Here is a 26121-nt window from a genome sequence, read left to right on the forward strand (position 1 = left end):
CCACTCTTCTACATAGCTGAGCTCTCCATTTCCTCACAAATAAAGCCTAACTTTTCTAACTAACCTTGTTAAGACTTTGGAATAATCCACTTGACTAGGTGCAGGGGGAAGAATGTTTGTAAATTCACCTCTAATCGGACTTAGATCCCAATTATCTTAAGTCAGCAGGAAATCCATTGTGCTGTGATTTGGGGCTCAATATAAGGGATCGACTCAGATAAAAGAATACTTGTACTCGCTTCCCTTTTCCTTACTTCATCACCAACTCCCCCGCCCGCTCGGGGTCACATGGACCAGCCCCGCTCTCCCCGCCCAGCTCCCCACGTAGGCGGGGTGTGGTCCAGCCCAGCCGGGTGGCGGGAAATGCAGCGGGGGCTGCTGTCTCCGCGGGGACCCTGAGGACCGGCGGGGAGCGGGTGAGTGTCTGGGCGAGAGGGCTCTAAGCGGACTGCGTCCCTTCGAAGCCGCGGGGGCTCTTCTGGGAGGCGCGGAGTTCCCTTTCCCGTCACCCGGTTTAAAGGCAGGGGGCGGGGCGCGCGCTTTAGGTGCGCACGCGTCCCCACCCCGCGTCCTGTGTGGGAGCCGCAGGGTTTCCAGCTCTCCTGGGACGTCCCCTCGTTTTCCCGACGCCATTCTGCACAGATAGGTCCTCACGCAGCGGTGCGGCTGTGATGGGAAGGGGCTTGAAACCCTTACAATAAGACAGAAGCTTCCCGGGCATTTCCACTTCGGAATTTTCCATCCAGTTCAGACCCGAAAAAAATAGGTGTCCAGCTTGGTGGTCAGCAGGAGCTGGGATTCACTGGTCGCTTGACTTAAATCTTGAGTTTTTATAAAATGGATTTCTCATTCCCTTCCCTCCTTTCCCTCGGGTAGAAGGCTTAAGGAGGATACAGCCTCTGCTTGGGTTTGTTAGCCGGACCATCAGTCGTTAATTAAGCTCCTTCCCTTGAGTCTCTCAATTCTTGGCCCTTCGTGCTGCCACTACATAATTACCGTTTTAAAAAGTCAATCTGGTCATTTCAGATTAAATTTAAAACTCCTCTTTGGCCTCCCACGGTCAAGTTTATATCCTTAGGTGGGTGTCCATGGCCTTTGGCAGTCTGACTCTGATCCTCTCAGCTGATTTTCTAAAGCTCCCTATCATTTTTTTCTATCTCATGCACTTGACTCCCAAACCTATAGAAAGGGTGTGTCTGCATTGTGCTCTTTCATGCTTTGGTACCTGTGCTCCTGCTGTTCCCTCGACTTGAAGTTCTTGCCACTTCTCTGCCAGGTGAACTTCTCTTTCAGGAGCTCAGTTGTCCCGCTGAAAACCTCTATTTCCAGCCCTCCTGGGCCAAAGTAGTCACTTGTTCCTCTGTGTCCCTGAAGTATTTTACCTCCCTCTATTATCAGTGGCACTTACACAACTGAGTAAAAGGTTACTGAGCTCCTAACATGTACTGTGCCGTGTGCTCAGTACCAGGTGGACAAGATGAATAGAACAGAGTTCCTGCCCTTAAGGAACTGGAAGGAAGAACACATGTAAATGAGTCCTCTGCAGTTACAGGGTGACAAAGAAGTCTGCCCTGGCTTCCTTACTCCTCTCACTCAGAACTCTCTTGAGTAAGTTTATCTACTTTCACAACTTGACACACCACCTTACATCCTGATGCCTCCAAATCTCCAGCCCCATCCTCTGCTCCCTCAACTTCGAAACTTGTCTACTTCAGCTTAGAAAGCATGTGTTGAACACTTATGATACCTGCCGTGGCCTGGGTTCAAGCCCTGGTTGGGGAACTGACATCCCCCAAGCTGTGTGGCAGGGCTACCAAAAGAAGAAAAAGATGCAAGCCTGAGGAGCAACATCTCTTAAGGAGGAGTACAGGAGCAGCCAATGTGAGGTCAAGGAAAAGTGTTTGTTTTGTTTTGGGGGTTTTTCCCACCCCCTAAGATGGTGGAGCTTTGAGCAACTCATAACATATGGGAATGGAGCCAGTATAAAGAGAAAATTGGAAACAAATGAAGAATGAGGAAGAAGCAACTGAGGGTCGAGAAGTAATTGATCATTCACAAATGGAGGGCTTAGATTCATTTGAAATATGTATGTTTTTAGGCTTGGGTGGGGAGAATTGAGACAGTTCGTTTCTGATGATCTCAGTTGTTCTGAGAGGAAGGGACCTGAGACACCAGCTGAGAAGTGTGGGAAGCAGTGGAATAAAGGGGCTTGAGGGTAACGGTGAAAGTTAGAAACAGCTGTTCCTTGGGAAGAAGAGGGAGAGGACCAGGAACACGAAGGATTTGCTGGGCCAGGCTGAGGACCTGTTCAGATTGGAGACCACATTTGTTGTGTATCATTTTGCAGGGTTGTTTGGTTTCCTCTAGCAAATCTGAGTCTAGATTTGAATCCAGGAGTCTAGAAAGCAAATGGTTGCATTGATCTGCGGTTGGGATCTTTTGCAGAGTGAATGCAGTAAAAGGAAAAAAGATTGAGACCTTACAGAGAGTGATACGTTTAGTGATACACCAGTAGGATATGTGCTCCTGCTTGTGCGACCCCAGTTTGATCGTTTTGTTTTTCAGCTCAGAAATCTTCAGTTAGTCCCAGGCTTATGTTCTAAATCCTTGAATTGATAGACAAAGACCAAGTTTTCCCATAAAGCCAGTTCCAACCCTCTTTTCCATTTTTTTCCTAAGACTCCTCTACTCATAGTGGCTCCCTCTCTGGTTTTACTCTGGCAAATTCTCTGCTGAAGTTCCCCTCCTCCTCTCAGCTGCCTCAATTCTATGCAGCCTTCACAGGCCCAGTTCTAATCACACTTTCTCTGACAAAACCTCCTTGGCCACTTTAACCTGAAAAGAGCCCTAGTTTTTCAGAATTTTTTTTTAAATATCACTTAGAGCTAGTACTGACTTTCTTTTACATTGTTTCTTCTATATTAGGTGGGTTTTATTTCTGCAACTAAATTCCTTAAATTTCTTTAGCACTGCAGCCACACTGCACCTGCACAGCACTATCTTTTGCCTAGGAGGATTTTCGTAAGCACTTAGTGACTGACTATAGAGTCCAGTAGATGGAGAGGAAATTAATATTTTGAGAATTCTTTGTGTTCAACACTCAGTATAAGTGTTTGATATCAGAGCTTCTCAAACTTTTGTGGTGAACGACCAGTGTTTCCTCCCCCCCCCCAGGGTGTTGCAGGCCACTACTTTTCTTTCTTTCTTTTTTTTTCTAGCTTTATTGTGATATATCACTTGAAATATAAAGTACTTTTCTAAAATAGTAGAACTAGAATCGTATTATTAGAAAAATTAAATTACTAGAGAAATAACGTGAAAAAAAGACATACAGAATATAGGCATTTTTACTATTAGATTCAACAAACATCAACTGCATCAAATTGCTATAAGATGTTCTAAATGCTTATGTTTTGTTTTTGTCCATATCTTGATGCAGACTGCTAACAGTTTGTGGACCAGCAATGGTCCGTTGGTCCACAAATGACACTGATTTCCATGATCTCATTTGAACCACCCCCTACGTATTTTTCTCTGTGTACCGATAAGGAAACTGAGGTTTAGGTTAAGCCACATGCTCAAGATCACCAACTTAGTACTGGACAGAACTGGAATTCAAATGCCAAGCGTCATTCTGTTCATACTAGTGAATCTCAGAGCTGGTTCTTAGAGCAGGGTTGGTTTGGGACAGAGTTTTTTGCTTGGTTTTATTTTGTTTTCAAGAAATGTGTTAATTTTCTATTTTGAATTGCAAGCGTATTTAATATTTTATCCTTTATTTTCCTTTGGTTCTTGCATTTTGAGGCCTGCATTTGAGATGATTATTGCTTCATCTCAACTGCTTAGTACTTAGTTGAGTGAGAAAAGTAACTAACATCCCTTTTAAATGTCCAGATCTGCTTTGTCTAAGGTATTTGACAGAGTTCTCATCTGTCTATGATAAAATGTGAAAATGCAACATAATGAGTTTTTTCATAAAATTAAATGTATTAAAGGACTGTACTTTATTCTGGGATTTTTGTCCTTCTTAGGTTTTTGTGGGGTTTTTTTGGTGTTTACTGAAAACAATGTATAGTAATTGTGTGGGTGTTTTTTATAACAGCTGTATTGAGATATAATTCACATACCATAAAATTCACCCTTTTAAAATGTACAATTCACAGAGACATGCAACTGTTACTGCCAGCTAATGTTAGAACATTTTTATCACCCCCAAAAGAAACCACATAGGTCCCTACTAGCAGTCACTCCCCATTGCCTCCTCTCCCCAGTGCCTGGCAGCCACTAATCTACTTTCTGTCTCTATGGATTTGCCTATTCTGGGCATTTCATATAAGTGGAATCTTACAACATGTGACCTTTTGTGTCTGGCTTCTTTTATGGAACGTAATGTTTTCAAATTTCATCTATATTGTAGCGTGTATCAGTACTTCATTACTTTTTATTGTCAAATAATATTCCATTGTGTAGATATACCACTTTTTGTTTATCCATTCATCAATTGATGGACATTGGGGTTTTCCACATTTTGGCTATTATAAATGCTGCTGTGAACATTGGTGTGCAGGTTTTTGTGTGGATGTACATTTCATTTCTCTCAGATATGTACCCAGGAGTGGAATTGCTAGGTCCTATGGTACCTCTGTTTTAACGTTTTGAGGAACTACCAAACCAACTTCCACGGCAGCTGCACCATTTTACAGTCCTACCAGCAATATACGAGGTTTGTGCGTCTGTATTTTTTTTTAATTGTCCTTAAGTTACAAAATTTAGAGTCTGCCACCTTAGGTTAGTCTCCCTAAATTGAAAAAAAAATTAAAGACCCATCCATGAAATCCAGAAGTTTGGAAACAACTATATTACCCCAGTCAGTATTTCAAAACAAAGCAAACAGAACAAAACAAAAAACTCAAAAAAACCCTATCTAGAAGGTCATCAATTAAAAAAATGATGAGAACTAACTGCTGATTGTTGAATAAAGTTGTAGACCACCTTTGCATCTTTTTTTTTCCCCCCACCTTTGCATCTTGATTTTCCTTCAGCATAATAGTCTTGTATATGTTAAAGCAGTTCCCAATTATAGGATCATTTGGCGAGCGTTTCCTAAATACTGTGCCTGTGCCCCTTCTCGCCAGCCCCTGGAGTTTCTGAATATTTGGACAGGGCCTAAGCAGGTATCCTAAGGTGGTTTTAAAGTACAGCCTGGCTTGAGAATGACTGTTTAGGTAGTTGGGACATTGAGGGTATAATGTTAATGCTTTTACTTGCATGTTTTGTTAATTCTAAGATAAACATTTTTTCAGGAAAAAAAAAAAGAATTTCTTTTTTCTCTTGGTTCTTTGGCAAGCCAGAATGGCTGGTTTTCCTGTTTTGCCTTTGTTCTGGGTCAAAGAAGTGGCATGGGGAGAATTATTTTCAAAGTAGAAAACTCAGGAAGGAGAGTAAAGTACTCCGATTAGAACAAAGAGAAATTAAAAGCTTGTATATATCTGTTCTGTCCCGTTGTCCTGAATAGCACTTGTGGTTTCTCCTTTTCCCTCTTTGTAAGAGGAAAGAATTTGGTGGTGGTAACTATCGTGAGCCCATGCTCACTATGACTGTAGTGAGCTCTGTGCTTAGTCATTAGCTGGGGGTCTGCCCAGGAAGAGTAGGGCTGAGGTGGGTCCTGGAGGTGCTGTCAGCTAACTGCATTCTTTGCAGCTGAATGGAAAGTTCTTTCTTGAGAAATCTGAGCAGGCACTTCCATGGCTGCCACAGTATCCTTTACCTTATTTCTCAGATAAGGAAGCTAAGACTGACTTGATGAGGAATAAATGGGCCGGTAGGCAGTGAAGCCAGGACTCTGACCCCACCTTCTGAATGTTGTACTGTTCTTTCTATTACACCAAGTTGCATTTAACAGTTTCTACTGAATGTCTATCTTATGAAAGAAATTCAGTGCATTCAGAAATGCATAAAACATTTAGTAGAGGAGAAAAGATGTACTCCAGGTTATTGTAACGTAAAGGAGTAGTTCAGGGCTTCCGTGGTGGCGCAGTGGTCGAGAGTCCGCCTGCCGATGCAGGGGACGCGAGTTCGTGCCCCGGTCCGGGAGGATCCCACATGCCGCGGAGCGGCTGGGCCCGTGGGCCATGGCCGCTGGGGCTGCGCGTCCGGAGCCTGTGCTCCGCAACGGGAGAGACCACAGCAGTGAGAGGCCTGCGTACCGCAAAAAATATATAATAATAATAAAAAATTTAAAAAAACGAAGTAGTACAGTGCCAGAGGAGGAAGTCCATTTAGAGTGATATGTGCAGTCAGATCCTGTCCTGCTGTAGGCTATCAGGGAGAGCTTCGTGGAGGAGTGGCATTTGAGCTGGATCTTGAAGGTCAGGTAGGCTTAGAACTTTTGGAATTAAGGGAGGTGGACCTTCCAGAAGGAGGAAGCAAGGTTTAGAGAGCGTGAGGGGGCTCTGTGTCTTGGAATGTGTATGTTTATGTTCCTGGGTTGGGGGACTAGATAGCCAGAGGAGGCACCTAAGGCATGGATCTAAGAAGCGGTGGGTTGGATGGGTAAGTGTGAAGTAGATATAAGACAGATAATCAGATTATAAGTGGTTTAGGAGAGGAAGATGAGGCCACACAGACTAGGTGAGTAGCTTCTAGATAACTGCATGAAAAGAGAGTGAACTGTAAGTTTTCTGTCCCTGGCTCTTTTTTTAATAGTATGTTTCCACCAGTGAGGGCTGGAACTCCTGTTTAGAGCTCTTTTATTCCAGTTCTAATGAATAGGCCCAAGACTGCCAGCTTGCCTCATGTAAACCCAGCTTGCCTGGGAGCTTTATAATAGTCATCTTACCCATTTCTTCCTCTACTTTGCTTGTTGCTCTCTGGTTCTGTCAGAACTGCAGGGGATTAGAACCTGAAGTCTTAGGTCTCTTACATAACCTCTTCCCTTCTCACATCTGCAAGGATGCTCCTTCCCTATCTTCTTTCCCCTCCAGCTTTTATTTAGGTAGCCAGGTAACAGCAGTTACCACCTCTGTTATTTTTGCCTTTCAGGTAAACCAATGTGTTGAAAGCAGAGGTTTGAGTACTCTGCCGGGGCCAGTTTTACAAATATTGAATATTAGAATTGGTCTGCTCTGTGTGTGTATGTGTGTATACACCAGTGGTCTGTCTGGAAAAGCTAGATGTATCTTTTTTTTTTTTTTAAGCTAGATCTATCTTGGAGGAGAGTCACAGATCTCACACACTGCACCTGCCTCACTGGAGCCCAGGTCTTAGGGTCTGCAAGTCCCATGAGAAAGGGCAGTGAAGGCAGGTATCCCTTCAGTTTTCCTGGTCATTCTGTGGTTTACTGGCTCACTGTTGCTGGGCTGAGCGGTCAGAAAGGAGATTAGCACTGGGTAGGGGAAGGGAAAGCAGCAGCCTAGAGAAGTAGCCCAGTTACATAAATGCATGGAGATAACATCAGGCATTAAACCTTGGTCCTTTGGACATGGCCCATTTCTTATTTCCTGTGGGGGAACAGGGGTGCAGTTGGAGGTACGTATGGAACAGGGAAAGGTGTTTTTAGAGGAAGCTGCTGCATGCTGAGAGTGTGGCTGAATGTGACAAGGGGACGCATAGTGAATGTAGAGTGTGTGTGTGTGTGTGTGTGTGTGTGTGTATGACTAGTGTCAGGTTCTGAAACATCCAGGATCTGTGCCTACTTGATTATCTGATGAGGGTTTAGGGATCTTAATAAAAGGGGGTGTGCTTCAGAAAAGGAAGATGGTTCTTCTGTGGAGAGGGACAAGGAATTTAACTAGTTCCTATTCTTTTTCTCACCCATTCTGTTAGGTACTGGCTTCTACTAAGATCACCAAAATTTAAGAGTAACTTTGGGGAGGAGAGTGAAGGAACTTTCTTTACACATCCCCAGAGCCTCAGAAGCCTCAGGGCTCCTGGGATATATCAGATCCTCAGTGGGATCACTGTACAGTCAGAGCTGGGTTTTCTCAGTTCTTGTGGTACAGAAGAGCTCTAACTGTGTGGGTGGAAGGTGGAGGGGGACCGGGTCCAGCAATTTTTTTATTTTTGGCCATGCTGCGCAGCTTGTGGAATTAGTTCCCCAACCAGGGATTGAACCTGGACCCTTAGCAGTGAAAGTGCTAAGTCCCAACCACTGGACCGCCAGGGAATTCCCCCAGCAATTTTAAGGCAGAGGGAAGCTCATTCTCCCACCTTCTCACAAGGCTGCAGAGCTTTCTCAGGGTGAAATTCTCAGAGTTGATGCCCTTTGCTAACCAGCCTTTCTTTCTACTAGGTTATCTAGACTCAGACATACTGTTTCTACAGTTTCAGACCCGATTTAGAGGATGGGATGGCTTAATTCTTAGTCTCGGAGCCTCCTGGGTAGAAGTCTTAACTTAAAGCTTTCCCCGGGACTGGGAACAGCACTTCCGGTGCTGACAGAAGTGAAACATTTGAGGACCTTGATCAGAATACTCAAAGCATCAGGGTCCTGCCTGCTCCCCCCTCCCTTTTATGGAGAGGACCCTACATTTGTTTTGTTTTGGGTTTTTTTTTTAGATTTATTTATTTGTTTATTTTTATTTTTGGTTGCATTGGGTCTTTGTTGCTGCACGTGGGCTTTCTCTAGTTGCGGCGAGTGGGGGCTACTCTTTGTCGTGGTGCACGGGCTTCTCATTGCGGTGGCTTCTCTTGTTGAGGAGCATGGGCTCTAGAGCACAGGCTCAGTAGTTGTGGTGCACAGGCTTAGTTGCTCTGCAGCATGTGGAATCTTTCCAGAACAGGGCACGAACCCATGTGCCCTGAATTGGCAGGCGGATTCTTAACCGCTGCGCCACCAGAGAAGTCCCCCACATTTGTTACCTTTCCTTGTCTCTATAGGCCTCATCATTTCTAGCTCCCTTGGCTCCACCTGCCTTTCTTCTCTAACGGCTGGTCCACTGATGTGTGGACTTGTACATGATGAATTGTGAACTTCTAGCCACATGCAGTGCTCTTGGGTACTTGGAGGGAGACACTTACCACAAGGAGCCAGATTGCTTAGGTGAGTCGCTTTTTGAGGTAACAGGTTAAAAAAAAAACAACACTTGCTTGAGTCTAGGTCTTTTGAATTTCTCAAGCCATGGGTATGAAAAGCACATGGGCCTGGGTAGAGCTTCTGCCAGGGTTCCATGTAAGTGTTTATTCTGTCCCTGAAGAGAGTGTGAAGGATTTGATCCGCTACTTGAGGCATGAGGATGAGATGCGAGATGTACGGCAGCAGCTGGGGGCAGCGCAAATCCTGCAGAGCGACCTCCTACCCATCCTTACCCAACACCGCCAGGACAAGCCCCTCTTTCATGCTGTTATCAGGTTGATTCCCCAGCTTTTTTTTTTTTAATTGAAGTATAGTTGATTTACAATGCTATGTTAATTTCTGCTATACAGCAAAGTGATTCAGTTATACATATATATATACATTCTTTTTTATATTTTTTCCATTATGATTTATCACAGGATATTGAATATAGTTCCCTGTGCTATACAGCAGGACCTTGTTGTTGATCCCCCAGCTTTTTAACATATACTGTGTGCCAGCCTTTGGTATTTGTGCCTGGTGAGGAAACTGAACAGCTGCTCCCTCCTTCATGGTCTCCCCAGGCTGATGGTGAACTTGACACAACCAGCCTTGCTCTGTTTTGGCAGCGTGCCCAAGGAGCCCAGCTTCCGGCACCACTTTCTGCAGGTGCTAGCGTACTTGCAGGCCTACAAAGAGGTGAGGTTTTCCTCCAGAATCCCGAGGCAGAGTTTGGGGGCCGTTGGAAAGGAGAGGGCGGGGACTACTTAAGGTCCATCCCCCTGTTTCGTAGGCCTTTGCCAGTGAGAAGGCTTTTGGAGTCCTCAGTGAAACTTTGTATGAGCTGCTGCAGCTGGTGAGTCTCCGCCTCACAAGATCCCAGGGGACAGTTAGCGCCCTGCTCCTCCCCCGGGCAGAACCCCAGGTGGGGCGTCACAACACGCGGGGTTTGGAGATACGGTCCCAGTCCTCGGGGGTACAAGTCCAATCTGCTGTCTCTGCTGCCTCGGGACTACTCGAACTCTTCCTTCTTTCTTTTTAATCCTGATTCTTCTCTGTGCCTCTCTCGCCCCATCAGGGTAGATGCCTCCCGCCTTCCACAGGGGGTCTTGTCCTCTAACTCTCCTTCTTCTGACCAGGGCTGGGAGGAACGGCAGGAGGAAGACAGCTTGCTGATTGAGCGGATCCTGCTGCTGGTCAGAAATGTTCTCCATGTCCCAGCCGACCTTGATCAGGAGAAGGTGATCTTGGCTGGTCCGAGTTCTTGTGCTTGATTAGGTTGGGCTGCCCCTTTTTCGCTGTTCTGTCCTCTGACGAAACTCGGGAGGGACCTTCGTCAAGGAATGAATTAGAAAACCTCAAGGCAGGGCAGTAGAACTGACTGATCTCCCCTTTCTCCCTCACCACTCACTGCTCAGAGGATCGATGATGACGCCAGTGTCCACGACCGGCTTCTCTGGGCGATTCACCTCAGTGGCCTGGACGACCTGCTCCTCTTCCTGGCCAGCTCAACTGCGGAGCATCAGTGGAGCCTCCACGTGCTGGAGATCATCTCCCTTATGTTTCGTGACCAGGTGAGACACTCACCTGTTGCCTCAATCCCTTCCCTCATGTCCGTTTCTGCTGTGCAGCCGGAATTGCTCTTGTATCATGACTGAAATACCTGGGGAAGGCAGGTGCCAGGTGGAATAGCCATTTCTTAAGTACAGGGTCCCATCAACAGTCCTATTTTGTTCACTCTTTCTGTCCCCACTAGGAGTGAACTCAGAATAGGAAATGACTGTACTTCTGACTCTTCCCTCCTTGTTCTAAATCTAGAACCCTGAGCAGCTGGCAGGAGTGGGGCAGGGACGCTTAGCTCAGGAGCAGAGGACAGCTGTGGCAGAACTGGAGGTGTTGCGCCAGCGAGAGATGGCAGAGAAGAAGACTCGAGCCCTGCAGCGAGGCAACAGGTGAGTGGTGCAGAGCCACTCTACCCATGTTCCCATTCCTGCACTACGGAATGCTAGGGCTTGGGCCAAATGCTAAGGCAGTGGTGACGAGAGCACTTTGCAGTTACAACATGCTCTGATGTGCTGCTGGAAGAGAACGGGGATGGAACCTCCAGAGAATTGAGGAATCACCCTGGACTTTTTTTTCTCTGCAGGCATTCTCGATTTGGGGGCTCCTACATTGTCCAGGGCTTGAAATCCATTGGGGAGAGGGACCTCATCTTTCACAAAGGTCTCCACAATGTGAGTCTGCTCCCGTCAGGGGTGGGAACATTGTGGAGTGGGGGACCTTTACCTCTCTGGAGGTAAAGCTTCTCTGTTCTTGGGCTTAGAAAGTTGGAGACCTAGGAGAAATAGAGCTTTTGGCATTGTCTTTACCTGCATCTTCACTTAGTACCAGAGGGAGAGCACGTTCTACCTTCTACAGGTTTCTTCTGAGAAAACTGTAGTACCAAGGATGTGTAAAGAGCTGCCGGGGAGGGAGGTGGTTAGGAGTAATTCTAATTCCCTCAACCTACATCCCCAGCTCCAAAACTACACTTCCGATTTGGGAAAGCAGCCCCGACGGGTACCTAAACGTCGCCAGGCTGCCCGGGAGCTGTCCGTGCAGCGCCGCTCTGCCCTCAACGTGAGACTCTTTCTCAGAGACTTCTGCTCTGAGTTCCTGGAGAACTGTTACAACCGGCTCATGGGCTCGGTGAAGGTGAGAGCCTAGGAAAGATGGAGTAGAGAGGTGATTGGGGTAGCGGTGGGTAAGAAGGGCAAGCTGGGGAGGAACCCATGGAAAGCTGACCATGGAGAGTGGACTAGTAGGTGAGACGGATGTAGGGTGCCCCTGAGACATGGTGACGAAGTCAGGAGGGAGTGGGTTATCGATATGACCAAAAAAGCTCTAGAGATTGCCGCAGAGGAAGGGGAAGGGAACGTGGGGAGAATGAGAAAGGGATGGAGATTTGGGTCCTATAGTATTGTTACAGTGGTGTCCAGGGTCCACCTGGTCATCATAGGACAGGAGGAAGTTGGAAGCCCTGAGGTCATGAAGTGGTCTGTTTTTCCTTGACATCAGGACCACCTGCTTCGGGAGAAGGCTCAGCAGCACGATGAGACCTACTACATGTGGGCTTTGGCTTTCTTCATGGCCTTCAACCGAGCTGCCTCCTTCCGGCCAGGCCTGGTTTCTGAGACCCTCACTGTGCGCACCTTCCACTTCATTGAGCAGAACCTCACCAACTACTATGAGATGATGCTGACCGACCGCAAGGAAGCCACCTCCTGGGCACGCCGGTGAGCGGGAGGAGAAGTGGGGTCAGAGTGGGCATCTTGGCCAGGCTGGGAATCTGAATGCCTGAATTCTGGATGGTACTTTCTGTCCCGTCTCAGGCTTCAGGTGGTCAGCTGGGGAGCAAGGACTGGCTGGGTCACTGAGTTTTTGATGGAATTGTTTTGGCAGGTGAGGGTGCAAAGGGTGATACTGTTTCCACGAACCAAGGTCCTAAGCTGTCCTCCGTTTTACCTCTTTCCCTCTCACAGGATGCACCTGGCTCTGAAGGCCTATCAGGAGCTGCTGGCCACAGTGAATGAGATGAATGCGTCCCCAGACGAGGCTGTGAGGGAGAGCAGCCGCATCATCCAGAGTGAGGCCTCGCTTGGTCTCTGATCCCCCCTTCCCTGCCTCTTGATCCGAATCTCACTCTTCCCGGACCCAGCTTCACCCGTCTCTCCTTTCCCCAAGCTTTCCAGGTCAGTCCTTCCATTCCTTTCTCTTCCCTGTTTCTAGACAACATTTTCTATGTGATGGAGTACCGAGAGCTCTTCCTGGCACTCTTTCGAAAGTTCAATGAGAGATGCCAGCCCCGCTCTTTCCTTCGTGACCTGGTGGAAACCACCCACCTCTTCCTCAAGATGTTGGAGCGGTTCTGCCGGAGCCGTGGGAACCTGATGGTGCAGGTACTGGGTAGCCCAGGGTGTGGAAAGAGCTGGGGAGAAAGGGTGGGGGACAGAAAGGACAGGGGGCTCTTTTTCCTCACATTTTCTGTAGCTTAAGCTGGTCTGTTAGAACTACTCTGAACGAAGGGCAAGAGTTTCTTTGGTGTTGCCAATGTAGTTCTGCCTTGTGAGTCTCCTCTCATTAGGTTGATCCCTGATCTACCATAAGTATCTTAATTCATTCAGGAAACATTTATTAAACACCTGCTCTGTGCTAAGCACATGAACTCTGGGGGTTCATAATTTTATTTTATTTATTTATTTATTTTTTGATGTGGACCATTTTTAAAGTCTCTTTGAATTTGTTACAATATTGCTTCTGTTTTGTGTCTGTTGTGTTTTTTTTGGCCACGTGGCATGTGGGATCTTAGCTCCCCGACTCGGGATCGAACCCACACCCCCTGCATTGGAAGGCGAAGTCTCAACCACTGGACTGCCAAGGAAGTCCCAGGGGGTTGATAATTTTAGAGTTTAGTAATTATGCTGTGCTATTTCCTGGTTATACTTCAGAAGCACTGTAATGAGATAGAAAGGACCTTACATTAAAAGTCAGAGGTCTGGGGACTTCCCTGGCAGTCCAGTGGTTAAGCCTCTGAACTTTCACTGCAGGGGTCCGGGTTCGATCCCTAGTCAGGGAACTAAGATCTCACATGCCGCATGGTGCAGCCAAAAAAAAAAAAAACTCGGAGGTCTGGGATCTCATCCTGTATTAGTTACTGTTAGAATAACTTAAGCTGCTTGTGTGAGTCCTGATCTTTAAAAGTTGGTTGTAACATCTACCCATGAGCCTGAAATGAAATAATAAATGAAAAGTCTGGGACAAGAAGAAAACCTCAAGGAATTTCTATCCTGGAGACACAAGGACTCTGCTTTGTAAAAATTTTCCTATAATTCTATTTGCTATAGGTTAAAACTCAGTCAGAACTGGGCTTGAAAGGGGCTGTAGTACCGATGAGCCTTTTCTGAAAGGTCTATTTACACTCGGAGCTGTGTTGTATTAGCAGTACTAATAGGTTCTACCATTTATCGAGCGTTTACTATGTCTCAGACGTTGTGCTAAGGTTTCCCTATAATCCTCACAATAGCACTAGGGCACATGCGCAGAGTGGTTAAGCACCTTGTCCAAGGTCTTGCTGGTATATGGCTAGCATCAATACTTAAATCCTGGTCTGCTGGAATCCAGACTCATGCTCCTGACCTTTAGTGTGTTTATAAGTTCCTTGAATAAAGGACGAACCTCATTAAGGGCCTCACAGGCCCTCCTGTTTGCCCACAGCGAAGACTGGTTCACAGCCATGACTTGGGGGAGTGGGGTCGGGGTATTGATTCTCATTCTCCTGCTTTTCAGGAGAAAAAATTGTAGTTTACATTTGCAGAGTGCTTTGCATTTAATAAAGCCTTTTCATATAGAATTTTTTATCCTCAGAGCAAATTTGCTCATTCTCTAGGCTTCTGTTTAAGGTATCACTTCCACAAGAAATGAGTCACGTGCTGTTCCTGGGTTTTGCTATGGCGTTTTATGCTCAGCCATGTTCTAGGTCTTATCCAGGCTGTAGTGTCATTTACCTGTCTACTTACCTGTCTCCCCCACTAGGCCACAAGTGCCTCAAGGGCAAGGAAATGTGCTCTTCACTGCTGCTTCCCCATTGTCATGGAGTAGCACATAGTGGTCACTCGGTGAATGTCTAATTAATTCAGACATCTAATTAATTAGTTAATAGAGGACATTGATGGGGAAAAGGCCTCCCTAGCTCTTGTGCCATCCTAACACAGTTCCTTCTCTGTAGAACAAACGAAAGAAGAGAAAGAAGAAAAAGAATGTCCTAGATCAGTCCGTAGCTTCTGGTAATGTCCCCTACAGCCCAGAGGAACTGGAGTCTGTGTGGCCCTCCCTGGCCGAGCAGCTACAGTGCTGTGCCCAGATAAGTAGTTGCAGAAACTCTCTCTTTCTTTCTTTCTTTTTTTTTTTTTTAATATTTATTTTTGACTGCGTTAGGTCTCCATGGCTGCACGCAGGCTTTCTCTAGTTGCAGCAAGTGGGGGCTACTCTTCATTGCGGTGCGTGGGCTTCTCATTGTGGTGGCTTCTCTTATTGCAGAGCACGGGCTCTAGGTACATGGGCTTCAGTAGTTGTGCCGCATGGGCTCTAGAGCGCAGGCTCAGTAGTTGTGGTGCACGGGGTTAGTTGCTCCGTGGCATGTGGGATCTTCCTGGACCAGGGCTCGAAGCCGTGTCCCCTGCATTGGCAGGTGGATTCTTAACCACTGTGCCACCAGGGAAGTCCTACTCTCTGTTTCCTGAGGGTAGTGCTCTGGGCAGGCTCTCTGGGTCTCTCCCCCCACTGCCCCACCAACTGTTACCAAAGCTTTAATAATCCCTCTCTAGGATCCTGAGCTCAGTTTGGACTCCATGGTTCCCTTTGATGCGGCCTCAGAGGTGCCCGTGGAAGAACAGCGGGCAGAAGCCATGGTGCGGATCCAAGACTGTCTCCTGGCTGGCCAGGCCCCACAGGCCCTGACCCTTCTTAGGTCTTCCCGGTAAGAGCCCCGCCTACCCGTCCTCCCACATCCAGCCCCTGGGCTTTTGGGGGCAGGGAGTGGCTTTCACTGTGGCACAGGGTTCTCAGTCTTCAAGAGAGAAGTTCCCTCAGAAGCGCTGGGGCTCTGTACAGGGTACTGAGTCCTGGGGAGTTTGGGTTGGTTTATTGGGAGGTTTATTATTTGTTTTTGTTTCATTTTTGAGAAATATCAGCACAGTTAGTTGGGGAAAAAAAATAAAGTTAATTCTATGAGCCAAAGATAGCCATCATTAACATTTTGATGAGTTATCTTCCAGAGTTTTTCCCTCTGTGTTATATATAGACATATCACATACACCTTCTTTTACAAGATTGAAATATTGCAATACTGATTTATAGTATTTTTTTTCACTTCTCAATATATTGTGAGCATCATTTCTTTTTTTTTTCAAATATTTATTTATTTATTCTGGCTGCACCAGGTCTTAGGTGAGGCACGTAGGATCTTTGCTGCGGCATGCAGGATCTTTTAGTTGCAGCGTGCAGACTTCTTAGTTGCAGCATGCAGACTCTTAGTTGTGGCATGTGAACTCTTAGTTGCAGCAGGCATGCGGGATCTGGTTCCCCAGCTAAGTTTTGAACCCAGGCCCCCTGCATTGGGAGCGCGGAGCCTTAGCCACTGGACAACCAGGGAAGTCCCGTGAGCATCACTTCTCGTCAGATATATTTCTGCAATTATTCATGGCTTTAAAACACCATTGTGAAAACAGCGGCAAATAAATAGATAAATAAATTTATAAAAACAAAAAACACCATTGTGTGAATATGTACATTTGTTCAACATTTGTTCAAATGTCACGCGTTTAGATTATTTGCCTTTTCTTCCTGTATGATTTTCTTTGCAGTGTGGCTTATGAGGGAAAATTTCCCTAGAGTCTTTGTTTCATCTTTGAAATAACAGTCTGTATTCTCTTTCCAGCTGGAAAATAAAATAAGTCTAAATTCCTTCTCCCACTTCAAATTATAACTGAGATATTATTAAAAAAAAAAAGATATTATAAAAAAAAGCCTTTTTTCTCTCTGTGCTCCAGGGAGGTGTGGCCAGAAGGAGATGTGTTTGGCTCTCAGGACATTTCCCCAGAGGAGGAGATTCAGCTGCTGAAGCAAATCGTCTGGGCCCCGCTTCCCCGTGAGTCTCCCATTTCCTTCTCATCTCTCTCCTTCCAGCTCTTCTCTAGCGCCAGCGTCACAGACACCCAGTAATCCTCAGTCTTTCTATAGGGCAGCAGGGACCAGAGGAACAAGGGGCGGAGGAAGAAGATGAAGAAGAGGTGGAGGAGGAAGAGTTGCACATGGTCGAGGTGTTGGAGAAAGAATTTAACTTTCTGGACTACCTGAAACGGTGCGGGCCGGGAGGATGGAATTGGTGTCAGGGTGGAGACCGTGGGGCTGTGAGGACGACCACACGTCCTCACACTGACATCCTCTCGCTCCCTGTCTCGGTGCAGCTTTGCAAACTCAACTGTCATCCAAGCCTATGTGCTGCTGCTGCGGAGCTACAAGCAAAATAGCGCCCACACCAACCACTGTGTCGTCAAGATGCTGCACCGTCTGGCCTATGATCTCAAAATGGAAGCCCTGCTTTTCCAGCTTTCCCTCTTCTGCCTCTTCAATCGTCTGCTTAGCGACCCTGCGGCTGGGGCCTACAAAGTAAGGAGATACCAAAGAATGGGGTTCTAGAGGTGTAGGGGAGTCCTGGGGTAAAAGGTTAGGGGATAAAGTGCCCTGAGCCGTGTCAAGGCTGAACGATGAGAGAACGGTGAGGAAGTAGACAGGCAGGTTGAGGGAGCTGCAAGGGGAAGGATAGAAGAGGCTGAGCGAGGAGGGGGCAGCTGGGAACAGGCGTAGGAAAAAATACCTAAAGGCCCATGTTTATGTACATTTAGGCCACAGGCCTCACAGCAGTCTCCCTCTCCCTCAGGAGCTAGTGACTTTTTCCAGATACATCCTGGGCAAGTTCTTTGCACTGGCCGCAGTCAACCAGAAAGCCTTTGTGGAGCTGCTGTTCTGGAAGAACACAGCTGTGGTTCGAGAGATGACTGAGGGCTATGGCTCCCTGGATGGCAGGTGAGCTTGAGGATGGGGAAGGCTTGGCGATGGGGAAGGGGGTGACACAGTCACAGAGTGTCAGAGCTGGAAGAGCTTGCAGATCAGTTGGTGTAACCTTTCTTTCCCTTTCGTAGGTGAGAAAACAAGCCCCGAAGGTGAAATGCTTTACCTGAGGTCACCTGAGAGAGGAACTGGGATTGACCCTAGGTCTCCTGTCTACTCTAGTTTCCTTCTTCACCAGCGTTCAGGGGGGCAGTCAGAGTGGGGTGGCCCCCCCAGAGAGAGTCTATATGTGCCTTATCCCAGGATGTGCTGGGAAGCCATAAGGATGCATAGAAATATTTGTCCTCTTTCCCTGAGTATCTCAGCTCCTCTCCTTTCACTCTTCTCTCCCTTTCCCATAATACTCTCAGCCCCTGCAGTGTCAGGTTCCATGGGCCCAACCTGGAAAATCTTAGTTTGACTTTTGGGTTCTTAAGTGGAAGGAGAGTAAGAGGAAGGAAGCACACCTTAGGCCTCTGCTAGCTGGCTCCTCTGTGGTACCTGCGTTGCCCTTATTCCTTTTAGAAGAGAAGACCTTTGGTCTCCTCTTTTTGAGCCAACAATCTACATGCTCCCCTTCTCCTTTCCCCATTTAGATCTTCTAGTCACAGACCCCCTGTGTGGAGCCCAGAGGAGGAGGCCCAGCTTCAGGAACTGTACCTTGCCCATAAGGATGTGGAAGGTATGAGGCCTTGAGGTCTGAAGAGCATGAGGAGGGCAGCCTGAGCTCCGGGACCCCTCTTCACTCCCTCACTCCTCCTCCACCTCAGGTCAGGATGTGGTGGACACCATCTTGGCACACCTGAAAACTGCTCCTCGGACACGCAAGCAGGTCATCCACCGTCTGGTACAGCTGGGACTGGCTGACAGCGTCAAGGACTTCCAGAGGTAGAGGCACATGCTTTGGAGGGAACTGAGATGGGGAATCCACTCTTCACTCCCTGAGCTCCCCCTTCCACTGACACCGCCCTGAACAGGAAAGGAACCCAGATTGTACTGTGGACGGAAGAGCAGGAGCTGGAGCTGCAGCGGCTTTTTGAGGAGTTCCAGGGCTCTGATGGTAAGTGAGGTGGAAGCTCAGGGAACCTCTGAAATGAGAGCCAAGCTCTCAGTTTCTTTTCCTGCTGCTTCCTGTTCCCAAGGAAGGCTTATCCTCTCCTTCCTGTCCACTTGCTCTGTTTGTGGTGTCATTTTTGTTTGTTTTTATATATATATATATTTTTATTATGTAAGTTATAGGTATACAATATAGTGATTCACTATAGTCACTAATTTTTAAAGGTTATACTCCATTTATCGTTGTTATAAAATATTGGCTGCATTCCCCATATTGTACAATGTATCCTTGTAGCTTATTTTATACCTAATAGTTTGTACCTCTTAATCCCCTACCCTTATCTTGCCCCTCCCCCTTCCCTCTCCCCACTGGTAACCACTAGTTTGTTCTCTATATCTGTGAGTCTGCTTCTTTTTTGTTATATTCATTCATTTGTCTTATTTTTTAGATTCCACATATAAGTGATATATAGTATTTCTCTTTCTCTGTCTTACTTATTTCACTTAGCATAATGCCCTCCAGCTCCATCCATATTGCTGCAAATGCCAAAAATTCATTCTTTGTATGGCTCAGTAGTATTCGTGTGTGTGTGTGTGTGTGTGTGTGTGTGTGTGTGTGTGTGTGTGTGTGTGTGTACCACATCTTCTTTATCCATTCATCTGTTGATGGACACTTAGGTTGCTTTTATACCTTGGCGATTGTAAATAATGCTGCCATGAACATTGGGGTGCATGTATCTTTTCAAGTTAGTGTTTTTGTTTATTTTTTTGGATATATCCCCAGGAGTGGAATTGCTGGGTCATATAGTAATTCTATCTTTAGTTTTTTGAGAGACCTCCATACTGTTTTTTGTGGTGTCATTTTGGAGTGAATTGAGCTATAGCCTCTTTCCAAAGACCTCTGTTTCCTTTACTAATCCCTTTCCCCTGTTGCTCTTGGGCATTCACACTTTCTTTCTCTTTAGATATCCTGGGTAATATCATGAAGAACATCACAGCCAAACGCTCACGGGCCCGAATAGTAGATAAACTGCTGGCTCTGGGGCTGGTGGCTGAGCGGCGGGAGCTGTACAAGAAACGCCAGAAGAAGTTGGCGCCCTCAAGCTTGGTAACAGTCTTACCCTGGCTCTGCCAGCTGGGCCTGCCCCCGCTGAAGTGCTCCTTAGAAGTAGCCCACCCAGATTCTTCCTGTCTCAGGCTCTTCTGAGTAGATCCCCCCAGCGCGGTGGTCAGGAACCAGAGGACTCCACTCAGTTCTTCGTCTTGTCTCCTTTTGTTCATTACCCACCCCAATTAATTTTAGCCTAATGAAGAGGAGTCCTTGAACGATTTTTGCCAGGAAGATCTAGAAGAAGAGGAAAACCTGCCAGAGGAAGAGAGTGAAGAGGATGAAGAGAAAGAGGAGGGCTCAGAAGCAGAACAAGCCCACGGTGGCTCCGTCCTTTCAACTCAAAACCTTGGGCAAAACCTGCATCAGGAAGGTGAGGGCCCAGTTGGGAGAGATGTCTCAGGTGGTGGGGTTGGTTGTATGGGCCAGTTATAAGTTTTCCACCTTCCCTTAGGCTTTTCTGCTCCCCTCCTGTGGCTCCAGAACTGCCTCATTCGAGCAGCAGATGATCGGGAAGAGTTTGGTGAGTGGATAAATGACGGTTTCAGGAGGACTGGGGTCTGGAGGCTGCTGGAGACCTGGTTGTGGGATGGAGGGCCAGTTCTTTCTTCACATCTTCACCATGTGACCATTGACCCTGTCCTAGGCTGCTCTCAGGCAGTTCCACTGGTGCCACTGACAGAAGAAAATGAGGAAGCAATGGAAAATGAACAGTTTCAGCAGCTGTTGCAAAAGCTAAGGGTTCGGCCTCCTGCCTCTGGGCAGGTAAATACACCAGTTACAGCATCAACCAAGCATGTTGGTGCTACTTTAAGATACATCTGCTCCTTCTCATTTCCTGTCACCTCTGACCGTGACTCCTGCAGCAGCTGTCTTGCTAATCTCTCCCATCTTCCCTTCTCCTAAACCCATCTTCCGCACTGCCCCCGAGTTATCTTTCTAAATTACAGTTTTGATTTTATCACTCCCCTGATCAGAGCACTTGATGGTTCCCCACTGTTAGCAGGACAAAGTCCACAGCCTCCGGGGCGGTGTCTCTGGCCTTGGCCAGCCATTGCAGCCTCACAGCCACGTCACCACACACCTGCCTGACACTACAGTCATCCGGAGCTACTTTCCATCCTCCAAACAGTAGGCTTTTTCATACCTCCAAACAGTTGATCATGCCAGTCCCCCTACTGGAAGGCTCCAGCCTCATACACAAGGTGGCAGATCACCCATCTTTCCTGATGAACACTCTACCCAACCTTGAAGAGTTAGTTCAGTTGTCACTTCCTCAGAGAAGCAGTCTCTATCCCTCCTTCAACCCCCCCACCCCGACACCAAAATTCACAGATATTCAAGTCTCGTATAAAATGGCATAGTATTTGCGTATAACCTATGCACATCGTCTCTAGATTAATTGTAATACCTAATACAATGTAAATGCTATGTAAATAGTTGCCAATGTGCAGCAAATCCAAGTTTTGCTTTTTGGAATTTTTCATTTTTTTCCCCAATGTTTTTGATCTGCAGTTGGTTGAATCCATGGATGTGAAACCCTCGGACACAGAGGGGCAACTGTAATCATTTTGGTGGCTGTGATTTGTTCATTCCCTTAATATAGCCCCAGTCCTGTGGTGTTACAGTACATTGGTTCTTTCTCCCCTTAGATTGTGAGCTCCCTGAGAGCAAGGATCATATCTGACTCACCTTTAGATCCCCAGAATCCATTCATTTACTTATGTAATTAACAACTGTATTTACTGGGAACCTCCTGGTGTATCAGGCACAGTGTTAGACATTGGGCACATACTGGATAAATAAGCAATAAGTAGAGTTCACAACCCTTAAGGAGCTTCACCAATGTAGGCTCATATTTATTCAATGAATAATATCAAAATCTGATGGACTAGAGGCTGCTCCTTTCCCACTACTCTCATTTTCAACTTCTTTGCCCCTGTAGGAAACCTTCTGGCGAATTCCAGCCAAGCTGAGTCCCACCCAGCTCCGGAGGATGGCAGCTTCTTTGAGCCAACCAGAGGAGGAGGAAAAGCTTCAGCCAGGATTAGAACCTAAGGTCCCTGGAGAGCAAGGCCCTGAGGAGGAGCACCGAGCACATGCCCCGAGGGCCCTCCTGTCAGCCCGGAAAGAGAGAGCAGGCCTGCTGTCCCCAGAGGGTAATACCAGGACCACTTATCTATTGAGTACTATTGAATACTTACCCAGCCCTGTGATCAAGAGGGCTGATAGGGTATTTGAGACTATGAGGACCTAGTTCCCTAATTTTATGCCTCTCGTGGTAGTTCCAGAGGAAGGGACTGATGGTGGGAAAGAGCAGCTGAAAGTGGCACCCAAGAAGCGACAGCTGTTGGACAGCGATGAGGAAAAGGAGGAAGATGAGGGCGGGAGCAAAGGTAGGAGGGTCTGGTCGGGATCTGCCTTTTCTTCTAACCTCTAGCACTCTTCCCTCCAGTCCTGAAGGTAAATGCTACCATCCTCCTTCCCCCTTAACAAATTTAGATATCCTGTCTTCTCACCCCTGTCACTCCCATAGCACCAGAGTTGGGAGCTCCAGGAATCCGGAAGAAGAAGCGGTTTCAGATAGAGGATGACGATGAGAGCGACTGAAGAGCCAGATGCCTAGGGGCAGAAACAGACCCATTTTTAAGTGGTGAATTTAAATCTGAGTTTGGAGGGGCATACAGGACCTGGAAACTCCTCTTACTGGACAGAAGCTGTGGAGCCCTGGGCTTCCCCATGGATCTAGGGTCCAGGAAATCCAGGCAACAGTGTTGGCCTCCTGTTCAGTCACTTCTTGCTCCTCCCACTTTTATCAGTGTGCCTCAGTAGCTCTCTGGAGACTTATTCCTCTTCTTCTTTGGTTAATAGCACACCCTGGCAAAGGAGAGGAGTGAGTGAATATAGAAGGCACCTTGGACCCCTCTTACTGGTCTGTTCCTTTTGGCTTTCTGCTGGAGGTGGGTCACAGCACTAGATGGGGGGTTTTGTGACATGATGAGTGGGGATGTTGCACCATTTTTAAAAGGCACTAGACGAGCCCATCCTCATTTTCTTTCCTGTGATCACCCGTTGAACACCAGATTGAGCCCAGTTCCTAATGTTGAAATAGGGTTGGGATGCAGTACTCTTCAGATGATGAACGTTTTTGGTTGGTGTTTGGCATTGAATTAAACATGTAAAATTAAAAGTTGCCAATGTTGATCTGACTTGCCAATCTGTCTAAATACCTCAACCCTCCACCTGCTATGTTCGTTTAAGAACTTTTAACTATTAGGGTTAAAAGAGACTATCAGCCTTCCCTTTTCTCTTGCTTTCCCTACATGAGACACAGAAAAACATACTCACCTCAAGATCCTTTGTCTAGGATAAATCTTTAGGGTAAAAAGAGTATGCATCAGAACAGGTACATGAAAAGATGCTCAATGTCGTTAATCAGAGAAGTGCAAATCAAAACCACAATGAGATATCACAGAGATATCTGACAGATACCTGTCAGAGTGGCTATCATCCAAAAGAACACAAATAACAAATGTTAGTGAGGATATGGACAAAAGGGAACCCTTGTACACTGTTGGTAGGAACATAAATTGGTGTAGCCGCTGTGGAAAACATATATATGTCAATCCCAATGTCCCAGTTCATCCCACATCCCCTTCCCCCCTTGGTATTCATGTTTGTTCTCTACGTCTGTGTCTCTATTTCTGCTTTGCAAATAAGTTCATCAGTATAATTTTTCTAGATTCCACATGTAAGCAATATTATACAATATTTGTTTTTCTCTTTCTGACTTCACTTTGTATGACAATCTCTAGGTCTATCCATGTCTCTGCAAATGGCACAATTTCGCTCCTTTTTATAGCTGATTATATACCTCAGTTATTTGTTTGTTTGGCTGTGCAGGGTCTTAGTTGTGGCACACAGGATCTTAGTTGCCACGTGCAGGATCTTTAGCTGCGGCACGCGGGATCTAGTTCCCTAACCAGGGATCGAACCTGGAGCCCCTGCCCTGGAGCCCCTGCATTGGGAGCGTGGAGTCTTAACCACTGGCACACCAGGGAAGTCCCATACCTCAATTGTTTAAAAAAGTATGCCTCAGGAAGGAGACACAAAGGGAGGAAAAGCCAGTTTGTCAGCCTGGGGCATAGGGGAAGTCTGGGCAAGAAAGAGATGGGTAAACATTGCAAATGTCATGTCCTTCCCAATTCTTGTAAACCATTAGCTTCCTGGCCCTCTTATGTTTCCAGCTGTGGTAGAGTGAAGGTGAGATTCAGAAAATAGTCATTCAGATTAGGGAGAGCCCTAGGTCAGGGATGCATTTGGACTGTCTTGTTTCTCTAATTTGTCTTTTTTGCCTCCCATAGCCTCTGAAGGTAGAGGTGAAGCTATGTCCAGGGTAATTGGAGTTTTCAAGGGCTAAGACACATTTTACCAGTTTGAGTAAAGTATAGAAACTTTGCGTTCCCTTAGGTCTCTTTACATTCCCCACTTATACTGTAATTATCTTAAATATTTCTTCTCTCTATGCTGAGAACCACATAAGGCAATGTTATAATTTTTACTTAAATCACTTAACATGATTTAGAAAACTCATGAGAATAAGATGGTATATTATTATACATATCTTTCACTCTGTTGCTCTTTTTTCATGACATTTCAAGCTTTTTTTTTTTTAATAATTTTCTTTCTGTTTAAAGAAATTCCCTTAGCCATTCTTTTAGAATAGGTCTGCTGGTGACTAATTCTCTTAGTTTTCCTTAATCTGAGAACATCTTGATTGTACCTTAATTTCTGAAGGATGTTTTTGCTGTGTTTTCTCATAGAGGGAACTTTTCACACCACCAAGCTGTTGATTCTGCCAGTCTCCTAGCCCATCCTCCAAGAATCGGCTCGAATGTGCTTTCTTTCGTGAAGCAGTCTGTGTCACTTTTTTTTTTTTTTTTTTTTATCGTGGTGTGTGGGCCTCTCACTGTCGCGGTCTCTCCCATTGGGGAGCACAGGCTCCAGACACGGACGCTCAGTAGTTGTGGCTCACGGGCATAGCCGCTCCGCGGCATGTGGGATCTTCCCAGACCGGGGCACGAACCCGTGTCCCCCGCATTGGCAGGAGGATTCTTAACCACTGCGCCACCAGGGAAGCCCTTTGTCACTCTTTGAACCCCAAACCAAAAGCAATCACTTTTACAGCTGGGATTTGTTCATTCCCCTGATAAAGCACCAGTCTTACAGGGTTTCATCTTGTTCTTTTTCCCACTAGACTGTGAACTTGAAAGCCAGGATCAGGTGTATTCACCTTTGGATCCCACAGGTACATTCATTAATATATCCAACTAACACAACAGTGTATTGATGCCTCCTACGTAGGAGTCACTGTGTTGGGCACTGGGTGTCAATTGGATGTGATTACCCAAAGACTAGGTATACAGAGGTGAATAAAGCGATGATAATAAGGGTCCCAGCGCTTACTGATCTTCACCAGTGCAGCATTAAGCACAGAGTAGCTGTTAATACTAACAATCTGGTAAATCTAGAGGCTAGTCCTTTTACTCTGCTGCCACTTTCTACTTCTTTGACCCCGTGGGAAAACTTCCTGTGGAGTCCAGACATGCTGAACCCCGAGAAAGTTAGATGCTTCTTTGTGTCATTCAGAGGAGGAGGAAAGCTTCAGCCAGTGCTGGAACCTGAAGTCTTTGGAGGGTAAGGCCTGAGGAGGAGTACTGAGCACAAGCCCTGAGGGCCCTCCTGTTAGCCAGCAAAAGGAGAGCAGGTCTGGTGTCCCAAGGGGCTAATAGGAATGCTATTGATTACTTATGTACCAGCCTTGCTGGTCTAGGGGGCTGATGAAGTTACTTCGATGCCTCCTAGCTCAGTGGGAAACCAGGCTGATGGGGACTGACAACTAAAAACAACACCCAAGATTTTTAGGGCAGTGAAAGTATTCTGTATGATACTGTAAATGTAGATATATGACGTTATACATTTGGTAAAACCCATAGAACTGTGCAATGCAAAGAGATGAACCCTAATGTAAACTGTACACCTAGGTAATAATAATACGTAACATTTAAATAATATAACAATCAAGTGTAACTAAGGTACCATACCAGTGGAAGATGTTAAAAATAGGGGAAACTGAGGGGTTGGGGGAGAGGGAATATTTGGGAACTCTGTACTTTCTGCTCAATTTTTCTATAAACCTAAAACTACTCTAAAAAATAAACTTTTTTTTTTTGGACTCTGCTTCTTGAGCCATTTTATT

General features: G+C 46.3%; 1 protein-coding gene across 5 annotated transcripts; it reads left to right on the top strand.

Annotated features, from left to right (window-relative positions):
- The first annotated feature begins 304 nt into the window (after nucleotides 1-304).
- TIMELESS (timeless circadian regulator) lies at nucleotides 305-26097 on the top strand. 5 transcript variants are annotated; one of them, XM_073788490.1, is made up of 30 exons: nucleotides 400-416; nucleotides 4602-4723; nucleotides 8878-9040; nucleotides 9195-9348; nucleotides 9637-9751; nucleotides 9846-9908; nucleotides 10192-10293; nucleotides 10471-10626; nucleotides 10871-11004; nucleotides 11199-11286; nucleotides 11570-11746; nucleotides 12110-12327; nucleotides 12574-12677; nucleotides 12821-12990; nucleotides 14817-14949; nucleotides 15413-15566; nucleotides 16639-16736; nucleotides 16829-16949; nucleotides 17056-17257; nucleotides 17529-17674; nucleotides 18295-18380; nucleotides 18469-18586; nucleotides 18676-18758; nucleotides 19720-19862; nucleotides 20058-20235; nucleotides 20317-20385; nucleotides 20509-20627; nucleotides 21808-22021; nucleotides 22148-22258; nucleotides 22365-23071. In XM_073788490.1, the coding sequence occupies exons 3-30, from the start codon at nucleotides 8956-8958 to the stop codon at nucleotides 22454-22456; spliced, it is 3633 nt and encodes a 1210-aa protein (XP_073644591.1). In that variant the 5' UTR covers nucleotides 400-416; nucleotides 4602-4723; nucleotides 8878-8955; the 3' UTR covers nucleotides 22457-23071. The 5 variants fall into 5 exon arrangements, with proteins under 5 accessions (XP_073644593.1, XP_073644590.1, XP_073644592.1 ...); XM_073788492.1 differs by lacking the exons at nucleotides 4602-4723; nucleotides 22365-23071 and adding an exon at nucleotides 24686-26097 and having other exon boundaries at nucleotides 305-416; XM_073788489.1 differs by lacking the exon at nucleotides 4602-4723 and having other exon boundaries at nucleotides 305-416.
- The last annotated feature ends 24 nt before the right edge of the window (nucleotides 26098-26121 follow it).

This window comes from Tursiops truncatus, chromosome 11 (genome assembly GCF_011762595.2).
Source record: "Tursiops truncatus isolate mTurTru1 chromosome 11, mTurTru1.mat.Y, whole genome shotgun sequence".
NCBI classification, from domain to species: domain Eukaryota; kingdom Metazoa; phylum Chordata; class Mammalia; order Artiodactyla; family Delphinidae; genus Tursiops; species Tursiops truncatus.